General features: G+C 54.3%; 3 protein-coding genes across 6 annotated transcripts; all 3 read left to right on the top strand.

The window, feature by feature from the left end:
* The first annotated feature begins 8 nt into the window (after positions 1-8).
* CTDNEP1 (CTD nuclear envelope phosphatase 1) lies at positions 9-8,352 on the top strand. Of its 2 annotated transcripts, XM_015118441.3 has the most exons (8): positions 9-794; positions 4,630-4,696; positions 4,791-4,909; positions 5,110-5,181; positions 5,598-5,714; positions 5,831-5,942; positions 7,308-7,392; positions 7,698-8,352. In XM_015118441.3, the coding sequence occupies exons 1-8, from the start codon at positions 693-695 to the stop codon at positions 7,756-7,758; spliced, it is 735 nt and encodes a 244-aa protein (XP_014973927.1). In that variant the 5' UTR covers positions 9-692; the 3' UTR covers positions 7,759-8,352. The 2 variants fall into 2 exon arrangements, with proteins under 2 accessions (XP_014973927.1, XP_014973929.1); XM_015118443.3 differs by lacking the exon at positions 5,831-5,942.
* Positions 8,353-9,502: 1,150 nt separating this feature from the next.
* Positions 9,503-11,465, top strand: GABARAP (GABA type A receptor-associated protein). Its single transcript, NM_001261029.1, has 4 exons — positions 9,503-9,642; positions 10,215-10,293; positions 10,434-10,552; positions 10,971-11,465. Exons 1-4 carry the CDS (start codon positions 9,553-9,555, stop codon positions 11,034-11,036), a joined length of 354 nt encoding a protein of 117 aa, NP_001247958.1. The 5' UTR covers positions 9,503-9,552; the 3' UTR covers positions 11,037-11,465.
* Positions 11,466-12,153: 688 nt separating this feature from the next.
* On the top strand, positions 12,154-16,851 carry PHF23 (PHD finger protein 23). 3 transcript variants are annotated; one of them, XM_001106748.5, is made up of 5 exons: positions 12,154-12,647; positions 14,222-14,253; positions 14,406-14,498; positions 15,114-15,951; positions 16,043-16,848. In XM_001106748.5, exons 1-5 carry the CDS (start codon positions 12,614-12,616, stop codon positions 16,255-16,257), a joined length of 1,212 nt encoding a protein of 403 aa, XP_001106748.1. In that variant the 5' UTR covers positions 12,154-12,613; the 3' UTR covers positions 16,258-16,848.
* Positions 16,852-17,269: the final 418 nt, after the last annotated feature.

Raw genomic sequence — 17,269 nt, 5'->3', positions numbered from 1 at the left:
AGGAGGGAGTCCTTTGGGCGGTAAAATGGCGTCTGTCAGAGTGGGAAACCCAGCTGCAGAGGCTGCAGCCCCGCTCCCCAGCGGCTAAAGGACCCCCGAGCTTGGGGAGGGGGAGGCCGCTCCGGCCCAGTGCTCCGCGCCCTTCGGCTCCCCCTCCCCCTCCTTCCCTGCTCCTTCGCTCTGCAGGGCCGTTCTCCGCTGCCGCGGCCCTTTGCGCGCCACTGCCCCCGCCCTCCCCGTTCCTGCGGGCAGCCCCCTAGCGCGCCTGCGCAGCGGGCCACTCTCCGCTTTCCCCCTTCCCCTCCCCCTCCCTTTTCCCTTCCTCCCTTTTCCCTAGCCCCCTCCCCCACTGCCCCCTCCCCCAATTATCCTTCCCCTTCCCTCCTGGTCTCGGAGGACCCCATCCTAGCCCGACCTGTCTCGGCCCGCAACCTCCCCGAAGCCGTCGGTGCCACTCCCAGCCCATGTGGGCCCCCGCGGGCTGCCCACGCCTGTCCCCCAGCTCCCCGTTCCGCTGGGCTTTCCCCTCGCCAGGGGTGGCTTTCTGAGCCGCCCGCTCCGTGCCCCTCTCTGCAGCCTCTCCTGCCACTCGGGGCCCCCGTTCCCCCTCCCGGCGGCGGGGGGCTGCCCCCGGGGGGCTGGCGGAGCTGGGCCGCGGGGGCCCCGGGGCCGGCGGTGCCGGGGTCATCGGGATGATGCGGACGCAGTGTCTGCTGGGGCTGCGCACGTTCGTGGCCTTCGCCGCCAAGCTCTGGAGCTTCTTCATTTACCTTTTGCGGAGGCAGATCCGCACGGTGAGCCAGGGTGGGCGCTGGCGGTGTTGGGGACGTCTGTCCGTGGTGGTCAGGGGTTTTCGGAGTGTCGGGCCTCTGTTTGGGCCTAGGAAGGGAGTCCTGACTGGGGCTTTTCTCGCCAGAGAATTGGGCACCCTATGCGGGGCTTGGGCTGGGGAGGACGGAGACCCTTGTAATAGAACCTAGCCCTTGGGGGTTTTGATGGGGCTAGATGGGTCAGGATTTGGTAACTCTTGGGGGCTAAGGTGGTGGGTGGGGCTCTCTTTTAAGAAAGCTGGAGTTGTTGCTAAAGAAACCGAGAGGCGGGGAACACCTGTTTGATGACAGCCAGATCTGTTGATGTGGGCTTGTGAAAGACCCTATTTGGAACCTCGGTGTTTGGTCCCATAACAAGGGACAGACAGACTTGTGTGTCAAGGGTGGAGGTGGGTGGGAGGGCTTGTTACAAACAAGGACTGGAACTTGGCCCTGGGTGTGAAGGAGAAACCCCTGAGGTTCCCATTAAGGGAACTCTTCCAAAAAGACTGAAAATGTATTTCATAGTGTGAGTGTAGGTATCTGGATTTCTAGAGGACTAAAGCAGATACTTTTATGATGGTCCTCTTTAATTGTGGGAGGAAGTTCAAGGTGGGTGCTGTGCCCACCATTAAAGTTTGGGTGTCCCTGTCAGAGGACAGCGCTGGTCAGTTGTAAGGCTTGAATCTGAGGACATGTTTGCTTGTCCAGGAGAGCCTAGCATTCTGAGGGATACTGTCTGGATGGACCCAAGCATCTCTGGGTCCCCTCCTCCTTAGCTTTTCTCCAAGGTCAGAGCTCCTTCAGCTAACAGCACTTTTAAATGAATGTGCTCTTGTGGTCTCACCACCACCAGGGAGAATCCTCGGAAGGAGTCTGGGGAGAATTTAGTAAGCAGAGACAAAGGTTCTGGGTCTGTACTCTGGTCTGTATCCCTTAGCATACCTCAATACAGTTTGAAAGAATAAACCCAGGTTGGGGTGACCTGGGGTCCAGGGAATTTCCAGAAAGCCCTCAGTGGTAGTGGTGGTTGACTTAACTGATTTGGGAGAATGGGTCTGATCTTGGATTCATTCTCTACTTTACCAGTCTGCTTCCACTTCCTGATTCAGGGCGCGAACAGTACAGGATGGTTGTGGCTCTAGGTTGTGGCCCAGAGACGAGCTAGGAGCCAAGAAAAATTTAGAGTCAGAGATGCTGGGATATATGTGGGGCTCTCTCCTGAGATTTTCTTTTCTTTTCTGAGACAGTCTTGCTCTGTCGCCCAGGCTGGAGTGCAGTGGCGCGATCTCGGCTCACTGCAACCTCCACCTCCTGGGTTCAAGCGATTCTCCTGCTTCAGCCTCTTGAATAGCTGGAATTACAGGCACCCACCACCACACCTGGCTAATTCTTGTAATTTTAGTAGAGATGGGTTTTCACCATGTTGGCCAGGCTGGTCTCAAACTCCTGACCTCAAGTGATCTGCCCGCCTTAGCTTCCCAAAGTGCTGGGATTGAGCCACTGCGCCTGGCCTCTTGGGGTTTTCTTTATGGGTTGACTGCCATCTTCTCTGACGTTCTCGCTCTAACACATCAGTTTTCTGGGTATGGGGAGTGGTGCTTCAGCTCATCCACAGGTTACTTCCAAAATTGCTCTCCTTTGGGCAGCACTGACCCCACAGTCTTTTGTCCTCCCTTCCCTTCCAATCTGGTTTCTTTCCCCACCCCCTTTCTGGCAGATGCTTGGAGCATTCCCTACATGCCCAGCATATGCAACCCGAGATAGCAAGGCTGGACACCGGAGCTGTTTCGGACCTCATCATGGCCCAGGGAGAAAAGAAGGGCAGATCTTGACTAGCAGGACAGAGCCCTTTGGGTTTACAAGGGAGATCCTGGTTCTGGTGTGGCTTGGGGCCTAGGTATGCACTGAAGAGGCTTTGTGCCTTTGAAGAAAAGTGTGGAGGAGGGAATTGCCAGGCTTTGCATAGGGAGATGTGCGTATTAGGAAATAGGAACCTCTAGAGAACGCTTGGAGAAGCAGAGCTGGAAGGATGAGGTGGTGACGTCCTTGTCCCTTATTCACCTCTCACTTACGGCCCTGACTTCACTCTGGCCTTCTCCAAACCCTGCCAGTCAGCCTGGCAGGGGCTTTCCAGTGTTCTTTGCCTCGCCCTGGGTACCAGGATAAGGGGACTGTTCAGAGGGCTGAGGTTCTCTGAACTTGTGACTTGGCTACAAGAGACAGAAGTGGACAGGTGGCTGGTTAAAATAGGCCTGGTGGCTTCTAGCCAGAGGAACTTAGCTGACCTGACAACCTCTGGATTCCCTTATTCTATATTCCCATTAAGGACCCAGGAATCTCCTCCTGACTCCTACTCCCTGTGCACTAGGGAATCTGAGGCTCTCAGTTCCCAATGTGAGATGATGGTAGTTGCTACAAATAATTCTTGGGGTGAAGGTTGCATTGTGGGGGTCATTTCTTTGTTCAGTGTAGCAGGATAGTATCATGGTTAAGAGGGCAGGTTCGGCCGGGCCGGGGGTTCACGCCTGTAATCCCAACACTTTGGGAGGCCGAGGCAGGTGGATCATGAGGTCAGGAGTTTGAGACCAGCCTGGCCAATATGGTGAAACCCCATCTCTACTAAAAATACAAAAATTAGCCGGGTGTGGTACACGCACCTGTAGTCTCAGCTGCTTACGAGGCTGAGGCAGAATTGCTTGAACTTGGGAGGTGGAGGTTGCAGTGAGCCGAGATCATGCCACTGCACTCCAGCCTGGGCAACAGAGCGAGACTTAAAAAAAAAAAAAAAAAAAGAGAAAGAAAAAAGAGGGCAGGTTCTTGGATTGAACTACATTGGTATAATCCTGGCTCTATCACTTCATTGATTCTACTATTTTTTTTTTTTTTTTTTTTTTTGAGATGGAGTCTCTCTCTCAACAGGCTGGATGGAGTACAGTGGCTTGATCTCGGCTCACTACAACCTCTGCCTCCCGGGTTCAAGCCATTCTCCTGCCTCAGCCTCCTGAGTAGCTGGAGCTACAGGCACGCACCACCACGTCGAGCTAATTTTTGTATTTTTAGCAGAGACGGGGTTTCACCATGTTGGCCAGGATGGTCTCCAGCTCTTGACCTTGTGATCCGCCCGCCTTGGTCTCCCAAAGTGCTGGGGTTACAGGCATGAGCCACCATGCCCGGCTGATTCTACTAATATTAACTGACCACTTTTGCTATAGTGTTCTGGGAACTGGGAATACAGCCATGATCTAGACAAAATCATATTCTCATGGAGTTTTCATTTTAATTAGGGAGAGAAACAAGATAATTCCTAGCTGTGTGGCCTCAGTTTCAACCTTAAAACAGGAATAACAGTAGTATTAGGGTTGTTTTGAGGATTACATGAAAAAGGCCAGGCGTGGTGGCTCATTCCTGTAATCCTAGCACTTTGGGAGCCCAAGGCAGGAGGATCACAAGATCAGGAGGATCACAAGGCAGGAGGATCACAAGACCAGCCAGGCCAATATGGTGAAACCTCATCTCTACTAGAAATACAAAAATGAGCCAGGCATGGTGGCGGGCACCTGTAGTCCCAGCTACTAGGGAGGCTGAGGCAGGAGAATTGCTTGAACCCGGGTGACGGAGGTTGCAGTGAGCCGAGATCGCGCCACTGCACTCCAGCCTGGGCAACAGAGCGAGACTCCATCTCAAAAAAAAAAAAAAAAATCAATCCTAAATTACATACACAGTACCTGTGGTAAATGTTCAGTATGTGCTCCTTGTTACTGTTACTGGGGAAGACTTCCTTATAAAGGATTTCAATACTCTTTTGTGCTATTTGTAGGTAATTCAGTACCAAACTGTTCGATATGATATCCTCCCCTTATCTCCTGTGTCCCGGAATCGGCTAGGTAAGTATGTGGTGGGAAGCCTCCTTTAGGGTGAAGTAGGGGCCAGCTTTGGGCCAGAGGTTGGTCAATATTATTCTTCCCCACTGTGGTTCAGCCCAGGTGAAGAGGAAGATCCTGGTGCTGGATCTGGATGAGACACTTATTCACTCCCACCATGATGGGGTCCTGAGGCCCACAGTCCGGCCTGGTACGCCTCCTGACTTCATCCTCAAGGTGTGTGGTGGTGGGGAGTGATGAAATGGTTCCATCTGTTCCTCTGCCCAGACCTGGACTCCCTTTCCCAGTCCCAGAGCATCTGTCTCCATCCACTGGTACCAGTGTCAGCCTGGAGGAGGGAAGCAGGTGGGTGGGGCATTTTCTAGGCCTGGGTTGTGGTGGTCATGACTTCCCCCAGCCCATCTGTTCTTCTACAGGTGGTAATAGACAAACATCCTGTCCGGTTTTTTGTACATAAGAGGCCCCATGTGGATTTCTTCCTGGAAGTGGTGAGTTTTGGAGAGCTAAAGGGAGCTCTGTAATGAAGGGGTGGTTTTAGGGCTCTGGGGATTCGGAGGATTTGGAGGAAGGGCTGAGGAGAAATGGGTAAGAGCAGTTTTTGAGAGGCGAGGATGTAGAATGGTGGGGAAGTGGCTTTCAGTACTTGGGGTTCATCTGTTGTGCTGATGTAATTCTTTTCTGCCAGCATCTTTCTCTTTTGCTTGCATTTCTGAATCTTAAGAGTGTAGGATGCCTAACACTGAGTTTGGAGGTTTGGGCTGGGGGTTCAGAATTTCATGTCCTCCGAGACATTTGATGTTGATGGAAGGCCTGAAGGACTATGCTGTTGCCCTTCTGAAAGATAACTATGTCTAAAGGAATCATCACCTTGTATGGCATCGCCCTCTCCCCCAATCTATTTCAGGTGAGCCAGTGGTACGAGCTGGTGGTGTTTACAGCAAGCATGGAGATCTATGGCTCTGCTGTGGCAGATAAACTGGACAACAGCAGAAGCATTCTTAAGAGGAGATACTACAGACAGGTAAGCTAGAATCCCAGTCTAAGAGTGTGACTTGGGAGGGAGGCCACCAGGGAGGGATCTGGGTTTGAGGAAAGAATCCTGGAGAGAGGCCTACTACATAATCCCCTGCCTTCCAGCACTGCACTTTGGAGTTGGGCAGCTACATCAAGGACCTCTCTGTGGTCCACAGTGACCTCTCCAGCATTGTGATCCTGGATAACTCCCCAGGGGCTTACAGGAGCCATCCAGGTACGGGGGAAGGTGGTAAGGCTGGCAGGACCAGAACATGGTTCTGAGAAGGTATTTTTCCAGGAGACCTGGGCTTTGGTCCTTGAGAGCTTGGATTGCCTAGATCATCCCTAGTTTGCGAAAAGTCCAAATGCAAGTTACTTTTCTGTTTCAAGTGAGATACCATATATGTCCATTTCATAAGTCAGATTTCTTATATCATTTTTTTCTTTTTTAAAATTTATTTTTGGCCAGGCACCGTGGCTCATGCCCGTAATCCCAGCACTTTGGGAAGCCAAGGCAGGTGGATCACCAGGTCAGAAGTTCAAGACCAGTGTGACAAACATGGTGAAACCCCGTCTCTACTAAAAATAGAAAAAACTAGCCAGGCGTGGTGGCATGTGCCTATAATCCCAGCTACTCGGGAGGCTGAGGCAGGAGAATTGCTTGCACCCGGGAGGCGGAGGTTGCAGTGAGCTGAGATCGCACCATTGCACTCCAGCCTGGGTGACAGAGCGAGACTCCATCTCAAAAAAAAAAATTAAATAAATTTTTTTATTTTTGAGATAGGGTCTCACTGTGTTGGCCAGGCTGCAGTGCAGCGTCATGATCATAGCTCACTGCAGCCTCAATCTCCCAGGCTCAAGTGATCCTTTTGCCTCAGTTTCTGCAGTAGTTGGAACTATAGGCGTGCACCACCATGCCCAGCTTTATTTATTTATTTATTTATGAGATGGAGTCTCACACTGTCGCCTGGGCTGGAATGCAGTGGCGTGATCTCGGCTTACTGCAACCTCCGACTCCCAGGTTCAAGCGATTCTCCTGCCTCAGCCTCCCACGTAGCTGGGACTACAGGCACCTGCCACCACGCACAGCTAATTTTTTGTATTTTTAGTAGCAACGGAGTTTCACCATGTTGGCCAGGCTGGTCTTGAACTCCTGACCTTGTGATTCGCCCGCCTTGGCCTCCCAAAGTGCTGAGATTACAGGCCTAAGCCACCGCCCCTGGCCAATTTTTTGATTTTTAGTAGAGAAGGGATCTCATTGTGTTGCCCAGGCTGGACTCAAACTCCTGAGCTCAAGTGATCCTCCCACCTCGGCCTCTCAAAGTGTTGGTTTAACAGCTGTGAGCCACTGCGCCTGGCCAAGTGTGTTTCAAGTGAGGCACAATGGCAGTTAGTTTGACTAGAAGCATCAATAAGTATGAGACCTGGTGATTAAAACTTAATATTGGAGCATAAATCAGGAAAGTTTTACTTAGGTTGTTGACTTCCAGTAGTGGGAAGTATATGTTTTTAATAATAATTCCTCCTTCCCTCCAAGAAGGTAAAAACACCCAGTCTCTTGAATTCTGTTTCTCCTCATCTGCATTTTCACCCACCCTAGACAATGCCATCCCCATCAAATCGTGGTTCAGTGACCCCAGCGACACAGCCCTTCTCAACCTGCTCCCGATGCTGGATGCCCTCAGGTAAGGGAAGTGGGCTCTGGACACTTGGATATCTGAAGAAAGGAGGAGGTGGGGGATCCTCAGAGGGAATAAAAAACGTTTGTCCTGTTTTAATTCTCTTCCCTTAAGAATTTAACATTTGGAACCAGGTGGTCTTACTTAAAAGCTCATCACTTTAGCGGGTAGGCTGTGGGCAAATTGAACCTATGTAATCATGAATATGGTGATAATTTAGGTCCCACATCTCCAGTGATGCCGCCTTACATGAGTGTTGTGAGGGTATCAACTATAAGGTACTCTACCAATGCAAGTTATTGTCACCCCAGGTTCACCGCTGATGTTCGTTCCGTGCTGAGCCGAAACCTTCACCAACATCGGCTCTGGTGACAGCTGCTCCCCCTCCACCTGAGTTGGGGTGGGGGGGAAAGGGAGGACGAGCCCTTGGGATGCCGTCTGATGCCCTGTCCAATGTGAGGACTGCCTGGGCAGGGTCTGCCCCTCTCACCCCTCTCTGCCCTGGGAGCCCTACACTCCACTTGGAGTCTGGATGGACACATGGGCCGGGGGCTCTGAAGCAGCCTCACTCTTAACTTCGTGTTCACACTCCTTGGAAACCCCAGACTGGGATACAGGCGGAAGCCTAGGAGACCGAATCAGTGTGTGTGAAGAGGCAGGACTGGCCAGAGTGACAGACATACGGTGATCCAGGAGGCTCAAAGAGAAGCCAAGTCAGCTTTGTTGTGATTGGATTTTTTTTTAAAACTCTTGTACAAAACTGATCTAATTCTTCACTCCTGCTCCAAGGGCTGGGCTGTGGGTGGGATACTGGGATTTTGGGCCACTGGATTTTCCCTAAATTTGTCCCCCCTTTCCTCTCCTTCTATTTTTCTCTCCTTAGACTCCCTCAGACCTGTAACCAGCTTTGTGTCTTTTTTTCCTTTCTTCTCTTTTAAACCATGCATTATAACTTTGAAACCAAAACGGCCCTAGGTCCTTCTCTGGGGTTTTGGGAAGTGAAGGGAGGGAACTTTGTTTACATGCACCCTGTCCCCCGAGCAGAGAGGGAAGAGACTGCTGTTGGACTCAAGGGGCAGGGGGAAAGGTGGTGTTGAGTATGGGGATACAATAATGAATGTGGCCACCAGATGCTTTGGCGGGAAGGGCCGAGGATGTGCGCGCTGGTGGGGAGTGGAAAGATACCTTCGGAGCAGCAGGCTAGAAAGCAAGTAAGGAGAAACCTGGACGGCCAAAGGGCGTAGAGCTGGAGAAACGTCGGGCTTCGTCCGGGGTACTGACGTGGACAGGCTAAGCGGGCGCTGGCCCCAGGCGGCTGGCGCCCCGACCTCCGCAGTCCGGGGAGGCGTAGGTCCCCACTCGCCGCCGTCGCCCAGCCGGCCCCGCCTCCCCGGCGCCCTCCCAAGCCGGCCCTACTTCGCGCACCCGCCACGTGACGCTCCGCCCTCTTTGAGATCACATGATTTCACTCAAACCGTGCGGTGTTCCTCCGCGCTGGCGTAGTCCCTACCCCTCCAACCTCCTCTCCAGTCCCTATTGGTCTACTCATTCTTGGCACTTAAGCGTTCTGTACATCTCTCCAAACATCTGTTTTCTTTTTGACCTCTTACTTCTGGAGTTCATCTCCGCCACTTGGGTACTACTTTGTTTTGGTGTCAACGGCCGCCTTCAGCGTAGCAATACGGTTCGTGAATAGCTAACCTTGTAATTGTCTCTGCTGTTCCTCTACGTTGTTTCCGAAAGGAACTTGGAGAAGCAAGTCCCGTATGATGATTACCATATCTTACTCCTCTTCAGCCCCAGCTTCGTTGAGGGGAAGGTTGGGGAACAGATTTAGTTATTTTCCATGACCAAAAGCCAACCGTCTTTGCTACGTCGCCTGCGTAGCCCACAAATTGATTCCAAAGCGATTACGCTAATGGCGTGAGGGGGCCGGTCAGTGGGTGGTGCTACGCTAGCAGCGTTAGCACCGCTGAGGTAGTGGCGTATCTTAGTGGGGGGGCCGTCCCCGATAGTCGGGGGCGGGGTTGGTGAATAGGGAAGTGGCGCAAATTCGTGGATCGCTCCGCTGAATCCGCCCGCGCGTCGCCGCCGTCGCCGCCGCCCCCCGTCCCGGCCCCCCCGGGTTCCCTCAGCCCAGCCCGGTCCAGCCCGGTTCCCGGGAGGATGAAGTTCGTGTACAAAGAAGAGCATCCGTTCGAGAAGCGCCGCTCTGAGGGCGAGAAAATCCGAAAGAAATACCCGGACCGGGTGCCGGTGAGGACAGAAGCCAGGGCCGAGGGCGCGGGACGCTTACGCTGACGCCACAGCCTGGCCTTGGATCTGGGACGGGCAGCGCAGGGATCAGGCTGCTGGCTGTGTTGGGGTTGGGAGCGAGCCTGAAACTGCTGTCCTTGGGACCGAAGATGAAAGGAGTGGGGTAGTGGTGGACGTGGGGTTGAGAGGGATGTGGACAGGAGAGAGAAACCTTAGCATTTGTGTGAGTGGAGGCCTTAGAGAGTTTGACAGCCTGAGCCTCAAATGGCCATACCCCCAACTAGCTAAGGTTGCGAGATTGAATCACTAGTGGACCCAGACAAGTCATCTCCGTCTGATTAAGATAGTTGTTTATGGTGACGCCCTATTCGGTGGATGGATCCTGGATATTTAAATGAGCTCCAGTCAGTGAGGTCAGGATCTCTGGGACTCAGTGCTGCACCGCGTGTACAAAGACAAAGAGATGAGTCTGGGGTAGATTTAGGTACTAGGAATATTGTTACTTGAGTTCCTGACAGGTGCAGCTTTGGCGCTGCATTCCTTCTGTCTGCTAATTTTCGTCTCTTTATCAGGTGATAGTAGAAAAGGCTCCCAAAGCTCGGATAGGAGACCTGGACAAAAAGAAATACCTGGTGCCTTCTGATCTCACAGGTGGGAACCTGACCCAAGGCTCAGGCTTGCTTCCCGTGGGTGGGAGTGCAGTCTCTGCGGGAGAAGGCTCCACCTAGCAGCTGTTCTTTTGAGGGCATTTTTGACCTCTGTGACTTTCTTGCACCTTGTATCTTTTGCAGTTGGTCAGTTCTACTTCTTGATCCGGAAGCGAATTCATCTCCGAGCTGAGGATGCCTTGTTTTTCTTTGTCAACAATGTCATTCCACCCACCAGTGCCACAATGGGTCAGCTCTACCAGGTATGGTGACCGGGAAGTGGTGGAGGCTTTGGAGAGGAATCTTGGAAGAGCGTGAGGGGAAGAAAGTGTTGTTACATCAGTATTTTGGACTAGCTTCCTCGCTTGCCTTAACATTTCATAATAGCCGTGGTTTGGGGGTTGGGACAGAACAGTAGGAGTAGAGAGAAGGAAAGAGAACAGTGAACTAGAGAAACTGTTCGGGACTCTTCCCAGTCTTCCTCCCCATTCCAAAGCAGCAGAAAACAGTTTGAGGCCTTTTTTGCCCAGGACTGCAGAGATTATATTGCTCGTGTGCTAGGCCTTGGAGTCAGTGAAGGAGTCGGGCACTGGTTTCTGGTTCTAGAAGAAAGTGTCTGGGTCGTGGTTGGTTTAAGGAACTGGAGCCCAGTTGCTGAACAGTTTTCTGCCTTCATCCCAGGAACACCATGAAGAAGACTTCTTTCTCTACATTGCCTACAGTGACGAGAGTGTCTACGGTCTGTGAAGCTGCTGTCCCTGAGCTGGAGGGGGGTCTCATTCTACAAAGAGAGAGGTGGCCCCCTTTTCTTGACCTCCTCCTCCTTCAAGCTCAAACACCACCTCCCTTATTCAGGACGGGCACTTCTTAATGTTTGAAGTTTTCTCTCCAGCCTCTCTTCGGAGGGGTAATGGTGGAGTTGGCATCTTGTACCTCTCCTTTCTCCTTTCTTCCCCTTTCTCTGCCCGCCTTTCCCATCCTGCTTTAGACTTCTTGATTGTCAGTCTCTTCACATCCAGTGATTGTTTTGGTTTCTGTTCCCTTTCTGACTGCCCAAGGGGCTCAGAACCCCAGCAATCCCTTCCTTTCACTACCTTCTTTTTTGGGGGTAGTTGGAAGGGACTGAAATTGTGGGGGGAAAGGTAGGAGGCACATCAATAAAGAGGAAACCACCAAGCTGAACTGAATTTTGCCTTGTGTTGCTCCCCTCGTCCCGCTGATTTTTAGTCTTTCCAAGGTGTCAGTGGGTTTCAGTGGTGGGGAAAGGAGTATTGGGTACAAGCTGGAGGAATAGAAGTATATTTTGGTTTATTCTGTCCATGTTGGGCTTTTCCCTGTCTGCAAAAAGAGGGTGCTTTTTTGTGATGGAATGGAATACTGAGGATCATTTAATGAAACTTTAGTTTTATGACATGTATGTGAAACTGAATGTTAAAAATGCTCAGGTAAAACTTTTGTTTTTTTTTTACTGTGGGTTCCTGTGGAGAAAGTTCCAAAGTACCTGCTTTAGGTGAACATCCACATTTGCTAGAACATTCTAATTAAGGAAGATATTTTCATGTGTGTAAGCTAGTAAAACGGCTGTTCTCAGTTGCATGTCACTTGGCTAGACTTTTGCCGGTGTGTGGGATTCAGCAGAGTGGAATCAGGGAGGGAGAAGACTGGGAGGGGGAGCCATTATCGCCAGGAATACTTCATCTCCCAGCAATCATTTCTCCGGCAGGCCGGAAGTGGGGCGGTCCCTCGGGGGAGAAAGAAGCTGCAGAACGAGGCAGTATGGTGGCCGAGAGTTCTAATCCCTTCTTCCTCTTCTTTCTTGGTCCCGCCCAGCCTACATCTCCCAGGGGCCTGCGCGCGCACTTCCGCTCTCTCCTCTGGCTCCCGGTCTCCCCGCCACTCCCCGGGGGAGGGGAGCGGCTTGGGGCGCCTGCGCCAGCCTGTGGCTTTCTGGGAATCAAAGTTCCGGAGGCTCATGCGGTCCCTTTTCCGCTGTCCCCGGACGGACTACAAAACCCTTGGTGCACTGCGCCTCGGCGCCGGCGGAGGGAGGAGGGAGAGAAGAGGAGGGAGGGAGGAGAGAGGAGGAGGAGGAGGAGGAGGAGGGAGCAGGCGGCCGGCGGCGCGGGGGGAGGGGGCCCGGTCCGGGAGTGCGGGAGGCAGTGGTAGAGGGAGGTGGCGGCAGCGGCTAGCGGACTCGAGTCTCAACCGGGCTAAGGCGGACACTTCTGTGGAGCGAAGCAGTGGGAGCATCGAGCACTAGAGGCGGCACCGGGATCCCCGGCTCCGGGGAGGGGGGCGCCGGACCGGGAGGAGGGGAGGGGGCGATGCTGGAAGCCATGGCGGAACCCAGTCCCGAAGGTGAGCTTTCGACCGGCGCGGAGCGCTGAGCCGGCGGGGGGGCGGACGAGGAATCAATTGGCAAACTTGGAGGTCGAGCCCCGAAGCCCAGCGGGGGAGTTCGGGGAGGGGGTCGGGAGGCTGGCCCTGGAGGTGGGAGAGCGACGAGTTGAGAGACCTTGGAGAAAGAGGAGTGGGAGACTGGGCTGGGGTAGTTGGAGATCAGACGGTGTGGGGGTGCGGGGGATAGGAGCTTGAAATCCGGAGCCTCGGGGGTTAGGGCCCGAAAGGGCCACCGGCAGATTGGGGCCCTGGAACTGGAAGGTTGGGGAAATCCAGTGGCCGGGAGTTGCTCAGGAGGGAGGACGTAGAAGAGGCTGAGTGAGGGGCCCGGTAGTTCGCCGAGGTGGGGTAGTTTGTGGCGGTGGTACGGGAGCTCCGAATAGTTGCCGCCGGAGAATGCCCGGTGATTGTCGGAGGGGTGGGCAGGTAGTTGTGGGGAGAAGAGGGGGTCTGGGTATTGTCTACGGCAGACGGACCTGTACCGGGGGGTAGTTGTGGAGAGAGCGAGCCAGGAAGCGAGGCGAGCTGGGTAGTTGTAGGGGGTGGTGGGGCGGGGTGGGGGGGTTAAGACCGGCGACTTGCGGGGGGGTTAGGGTTGGTCCGCGAGGGTTAGAGCCTGGGAGTTGCTGAGGGTGAGGGGGGCATCGGTGGCAGCAACGGTGGCTGCTGTGGAGAGAGAGTGGCTGGTTGGGGGGAAGGGGCTGGAGTTGAGGGGTCCATAGCCTAGTGACTGGGTGGTGAGTACGGGGGCGGAGGGGGGGCGGCGGCGGCCGGAGAGGGCTCGGAACAGGGCCGGGGGGCCCGGCGGGGAGCCCGGGGAGCTCGAAACGAGGAGGGGCCAAAGCCCCGGATGGGGGCGGAGGGACGGCGAAATTGTGGGGAGCGCGGTATGGGGGGGGCAGGTGGGGCCGCGTCCGGGTTAGAGCTCCCGGGTCTGTCCCGGCCGTGAAGTAGCGTTGGATGCGTGTGCCTGTGTGTGTTTGGGGTGGGGGTGAGGGGCGCGCCGGGCCGCGTGCTCGAGTAGAAGGGGCCGGAGGGCGGGGAGCGGTTCGGCGTGGTCATCCTGGACCCTGGGGGCCGGCGGGCGGCGTGTGCGGTCTCGGAGGGCCTGAGGCGGTGGAGCGCGGTCGGGTAGGAACTCGGGGCTCTGGACGCATGTGAAGGACGGGGGCGGCGGGCGGCGGGCGGCGGCCCGGACGCGGACCCGGGAGCGGTAAGGTGGGGTGGGGCGCTGAGGGATCCGAGTAGACTGGAGTCGAGAGAGACCGTGAGTTGGGGGGGGCGGGGCGCCGGGCCTCCGGTTGGGGGAAGGGGAGCGCTATAGCGAGGCCTCAGAGGGCGCCGCGCCCAGGCTCCGCCCCTCGCGGGGCGGAAGGGGGAGCAGGGGCGGATCCAACACAGCTGGGGGCCTGCTGGCCTGGCAGAGGGACCTGGGAGAGCCGGGGGTTCACTTAGGAACAACAGGGTTTAGAGGAGGAATTTTACACAGACTGTTTCGTAGTGTCTTGACTCAGCTTTTATTGCTTTTCCAGATCCACCTCCGACCCTGAAGCCAGAGACTCAGGTGAGATTTCCTTGATCTTTGCAGCCTAGTAGCCCTGCCTGACAACGCCCCCGCCCCCCTTTTCTAGACGCCTCACTTAGGGACTGTGTCTCTGAGAATGCCCTTCTTAAACTGTGTGGCTTTCCATGTGATCCATGTCTCCTTCCTTTCAGCCACCAGAGAAACGGCGGAGAACAATTGAGGATTTCAACAAATTCTGCAGTTTTGTTTTGGCATATGCTGGTTACATCCCTCCTAGCAAAGAGGTAGGGGCAAGAGAATTACTGACTTGAGGCTCGTGTCGTGGGACTAGAGAGTGGCTGTTGTTCACATAGAACTGTACTGCTTTATAGGAGGAAGCCCCTAGAAATATGTAAGACTAGAGGGAAGTTGGAGATTCTTAGGACTGTGGTAGGAAAGCTGGTATGCAGGGAGTGGATGGCAGGGCTAGCTAGCTTGAACAGCAGTGAAAAGCAAGGGGGATCTGGAGTTGCTGGTCGAGATTTTGGCAGTCTTGAGGTGCTGTGAATAGAAGGTGTTTATGGATAAATTTTAGGGAGATGAAAATGGTAACAAATGAGGCTACACAGAAAAAGAGCTAAGGACATAAGGCTCTGGTCTGGGGGACACCGTGTTCCACAGGCCCTGGGCGGGGCAGCGGTGAGGTATCAAGACTCGAAGGTGGAGGTAACACGGAGTGGTCAGGAGGACATGCTGATGGGAATTGGGGTGGGGAGAAGTTTTGGGAGTACAGTGGGATTTAGTGGTTGAGGTAGAGGACATTTTGGGGTAAATCTAGTCACTCCTTTTCAAGCTGGGTTTGTGGAGGGGCTGAGATGACACTGGGGTTCTGCTGACCCTGGACTCTTTCCCCTTTTAAGGAAAGTGACTGGCCCGCCTCTGGCTCCAGCTCTCCATTGCGAGGAGAGAGTGCGGCCGACAGTGATGGCTGGGACTCGGCCCCCTCAGATCTTCGAACCATCCAGACTTTTGTTAAGAAAGCAAAGTCATCCAAGAGAAGGGCAGCCCAAGCAGGTCCCACCCAGCCAGGACCCCCAAGGTCCACTTTCTCTCGTCTGCAGGCCCCCGACAGTGCTACCTTGCTTGAGAAGATGAAGCTCAAGGACTCTCTCTTTGATCTCGATGGGCCCAAGGTGGCATCTCCTTTGTCCCCCACATCCCTGACACATACCTCCCGGCCCCCTGCTGCTCTTACCCCCGTGCCCCTTTCCCAGGGGGACCTCTCCCATCCTCCTCGAAAGAAGGACCGAAAGAACCGAAAGTTGGGGCCAGGAGCTGGGGCTGGCTTTGGGGTGCTTCGGAGGCCTCGGCCAACTCCTGGGGATGGGGAAAAGAGATCTCGAATCAAGAAGAGCAAGAAGCGGAAGTTAAAAAAGGCAGAACGGGGGGATAGACTCCCACCTCCTGGGCCTCCCCAGGCACCCCCCAGTGATACAGACTCTGAAGAGGAGGAGGAAGAAGAGGAAGAGGAAGAAGAGGAAGAGATGGCAACAGTGGTAGGGGGAGAAGCCCCAGCCCCTGTGCTCCCAACACCCCCCGAGGCTCCTAGGCCCCCTGCCACAGTGCACCCTGAAGGAGTCCCTCCTACTGACAGTGAAAGCAAGGAGGTGGGCAGCACTGAAACAAGCCAAGATGGAGATGCCAGCTCCAGTGAAGGCGAGATGCGGGTCATGGATGAGGACATCATGGTAGAATCAGGTGAGAGGTTTGGGCTGGGGCGAGGGGTTTGAGGGTGTTGTGGATCCAACAACTGCTCAGGCAGAATACCAAACAAACCTTTTTTCCCCAGGTGATGACTCATGGGATCTGATCACGTGTTACTGTCGAAAGCCCTTTGCAGGGCGGCCCATGATTGAGTGCAGCCTGTGTGGGACGTGGATCCACCTCTCCTGTGCTAAGATTAAGAAGACCAACGTCCCTGACTTCTTTTATTGCCAGAAATGCAAGGAACTGAGGCCAGAGGCCCGGCGGTTAGGGGGGCCTCCCAAATCTGGAGAGCCCTGACGGCACCAACTTTAGCCTGGAACTTCCAAATGATAACATGATTTGGGAACTGAGCCTCAGGGTCCTCAGCCTACCCCCTGGAGCTTGGATACTGTCCGCACTTCAAGGCAGGAATTCCCAAGGGAGACTTGTTTGAAAATGAGTGTCTCACTTTCCTACCCTATCCGTCCTCCCCACTCTGAACTTGAAATTGAACCCATTACGGTTGCGGGTGGGAGGCTGTCTGTGTCTCTAGACACATAATCTCTGTCTCTTGGACCTGCCACCATCACTTTCTGGGTCAGGATTGGAATTGGGATGGAATGGGACAGTTGTCTATAAAACTCTAGTGTAAATATTAGCACTCCCCTCCCTCATCTTTTCTTCTATTTCACTCCCCATTTATTTTCTTCTACACCGGTTGTATTTTTAATTTTGGACTTCCCCTACTGGGCATGGCAGCTCAAAGGTGGAGTACTAGAGCCTGGCCAAGCAAGGAAGGAAAGCAGAAAGGTGACGATTCTCACTCACCTCTTTTTAATAATATTGGCCGCTGTTTGTACAGACAGCCTGCGTGTTGTGAATAAAGCAGAGTGGGCTCTTTTGTGTTTATAGCCCTCACTGTCCTGCTTGGGAGGGAGGCTTTGGTGGCTGAAGACTAGCTGGACGTGGTGCTGAAAGCCACCTCTCACAGTCCAGTCTGAAGATGGCACAGCACTGGGCCTCTCCCACCCCAAGATACTTGAGTAAGCCACCTCAGAGCTTTCATTGTATTTGGCCCTCCCCACTCGAGTCTAGGAACCCCCACAATCCCCACCTTCACTCCCTGCACGCACACTCCTGAGGGTCAGAGTTGCTTCGCGCTCCCGCCGGTGTGGGGTAAAGCCGGGTGGGAGCCGACTGTCCGCTTCCTGAGGGCACAGGCCAGCTTATCCTGGGTGCTCGGAGGACCTCGGCTGGGGTACACCTTTGGGGGCTGGGAGACCGTTGCCGAAGGCAGCGATCACGTGGCGGGGGCACTAGGAGGAGTCAC

The sequence above is a fragment of the Macaca mulatta genome, chromosome 16 (genome assembly GCF_049350105.2).
Source record: "Macaca mulatta isolate MMU2019108-1 chromosome 16, T2T-MMU8v2.0, whole genome shotgun sequence".
Classification (NCBI taxonomy): Eukaryota; Metazoa; Chordata; class Mammalia; order Primates; family Cercopithecidae; genus Macaca; species Macaca mulatta.
The sequence above is the reverse complement of the archived record's forward strand: the minus strand, read 5'-3'. Positions and strand labels throughout refer to the sequence as shown.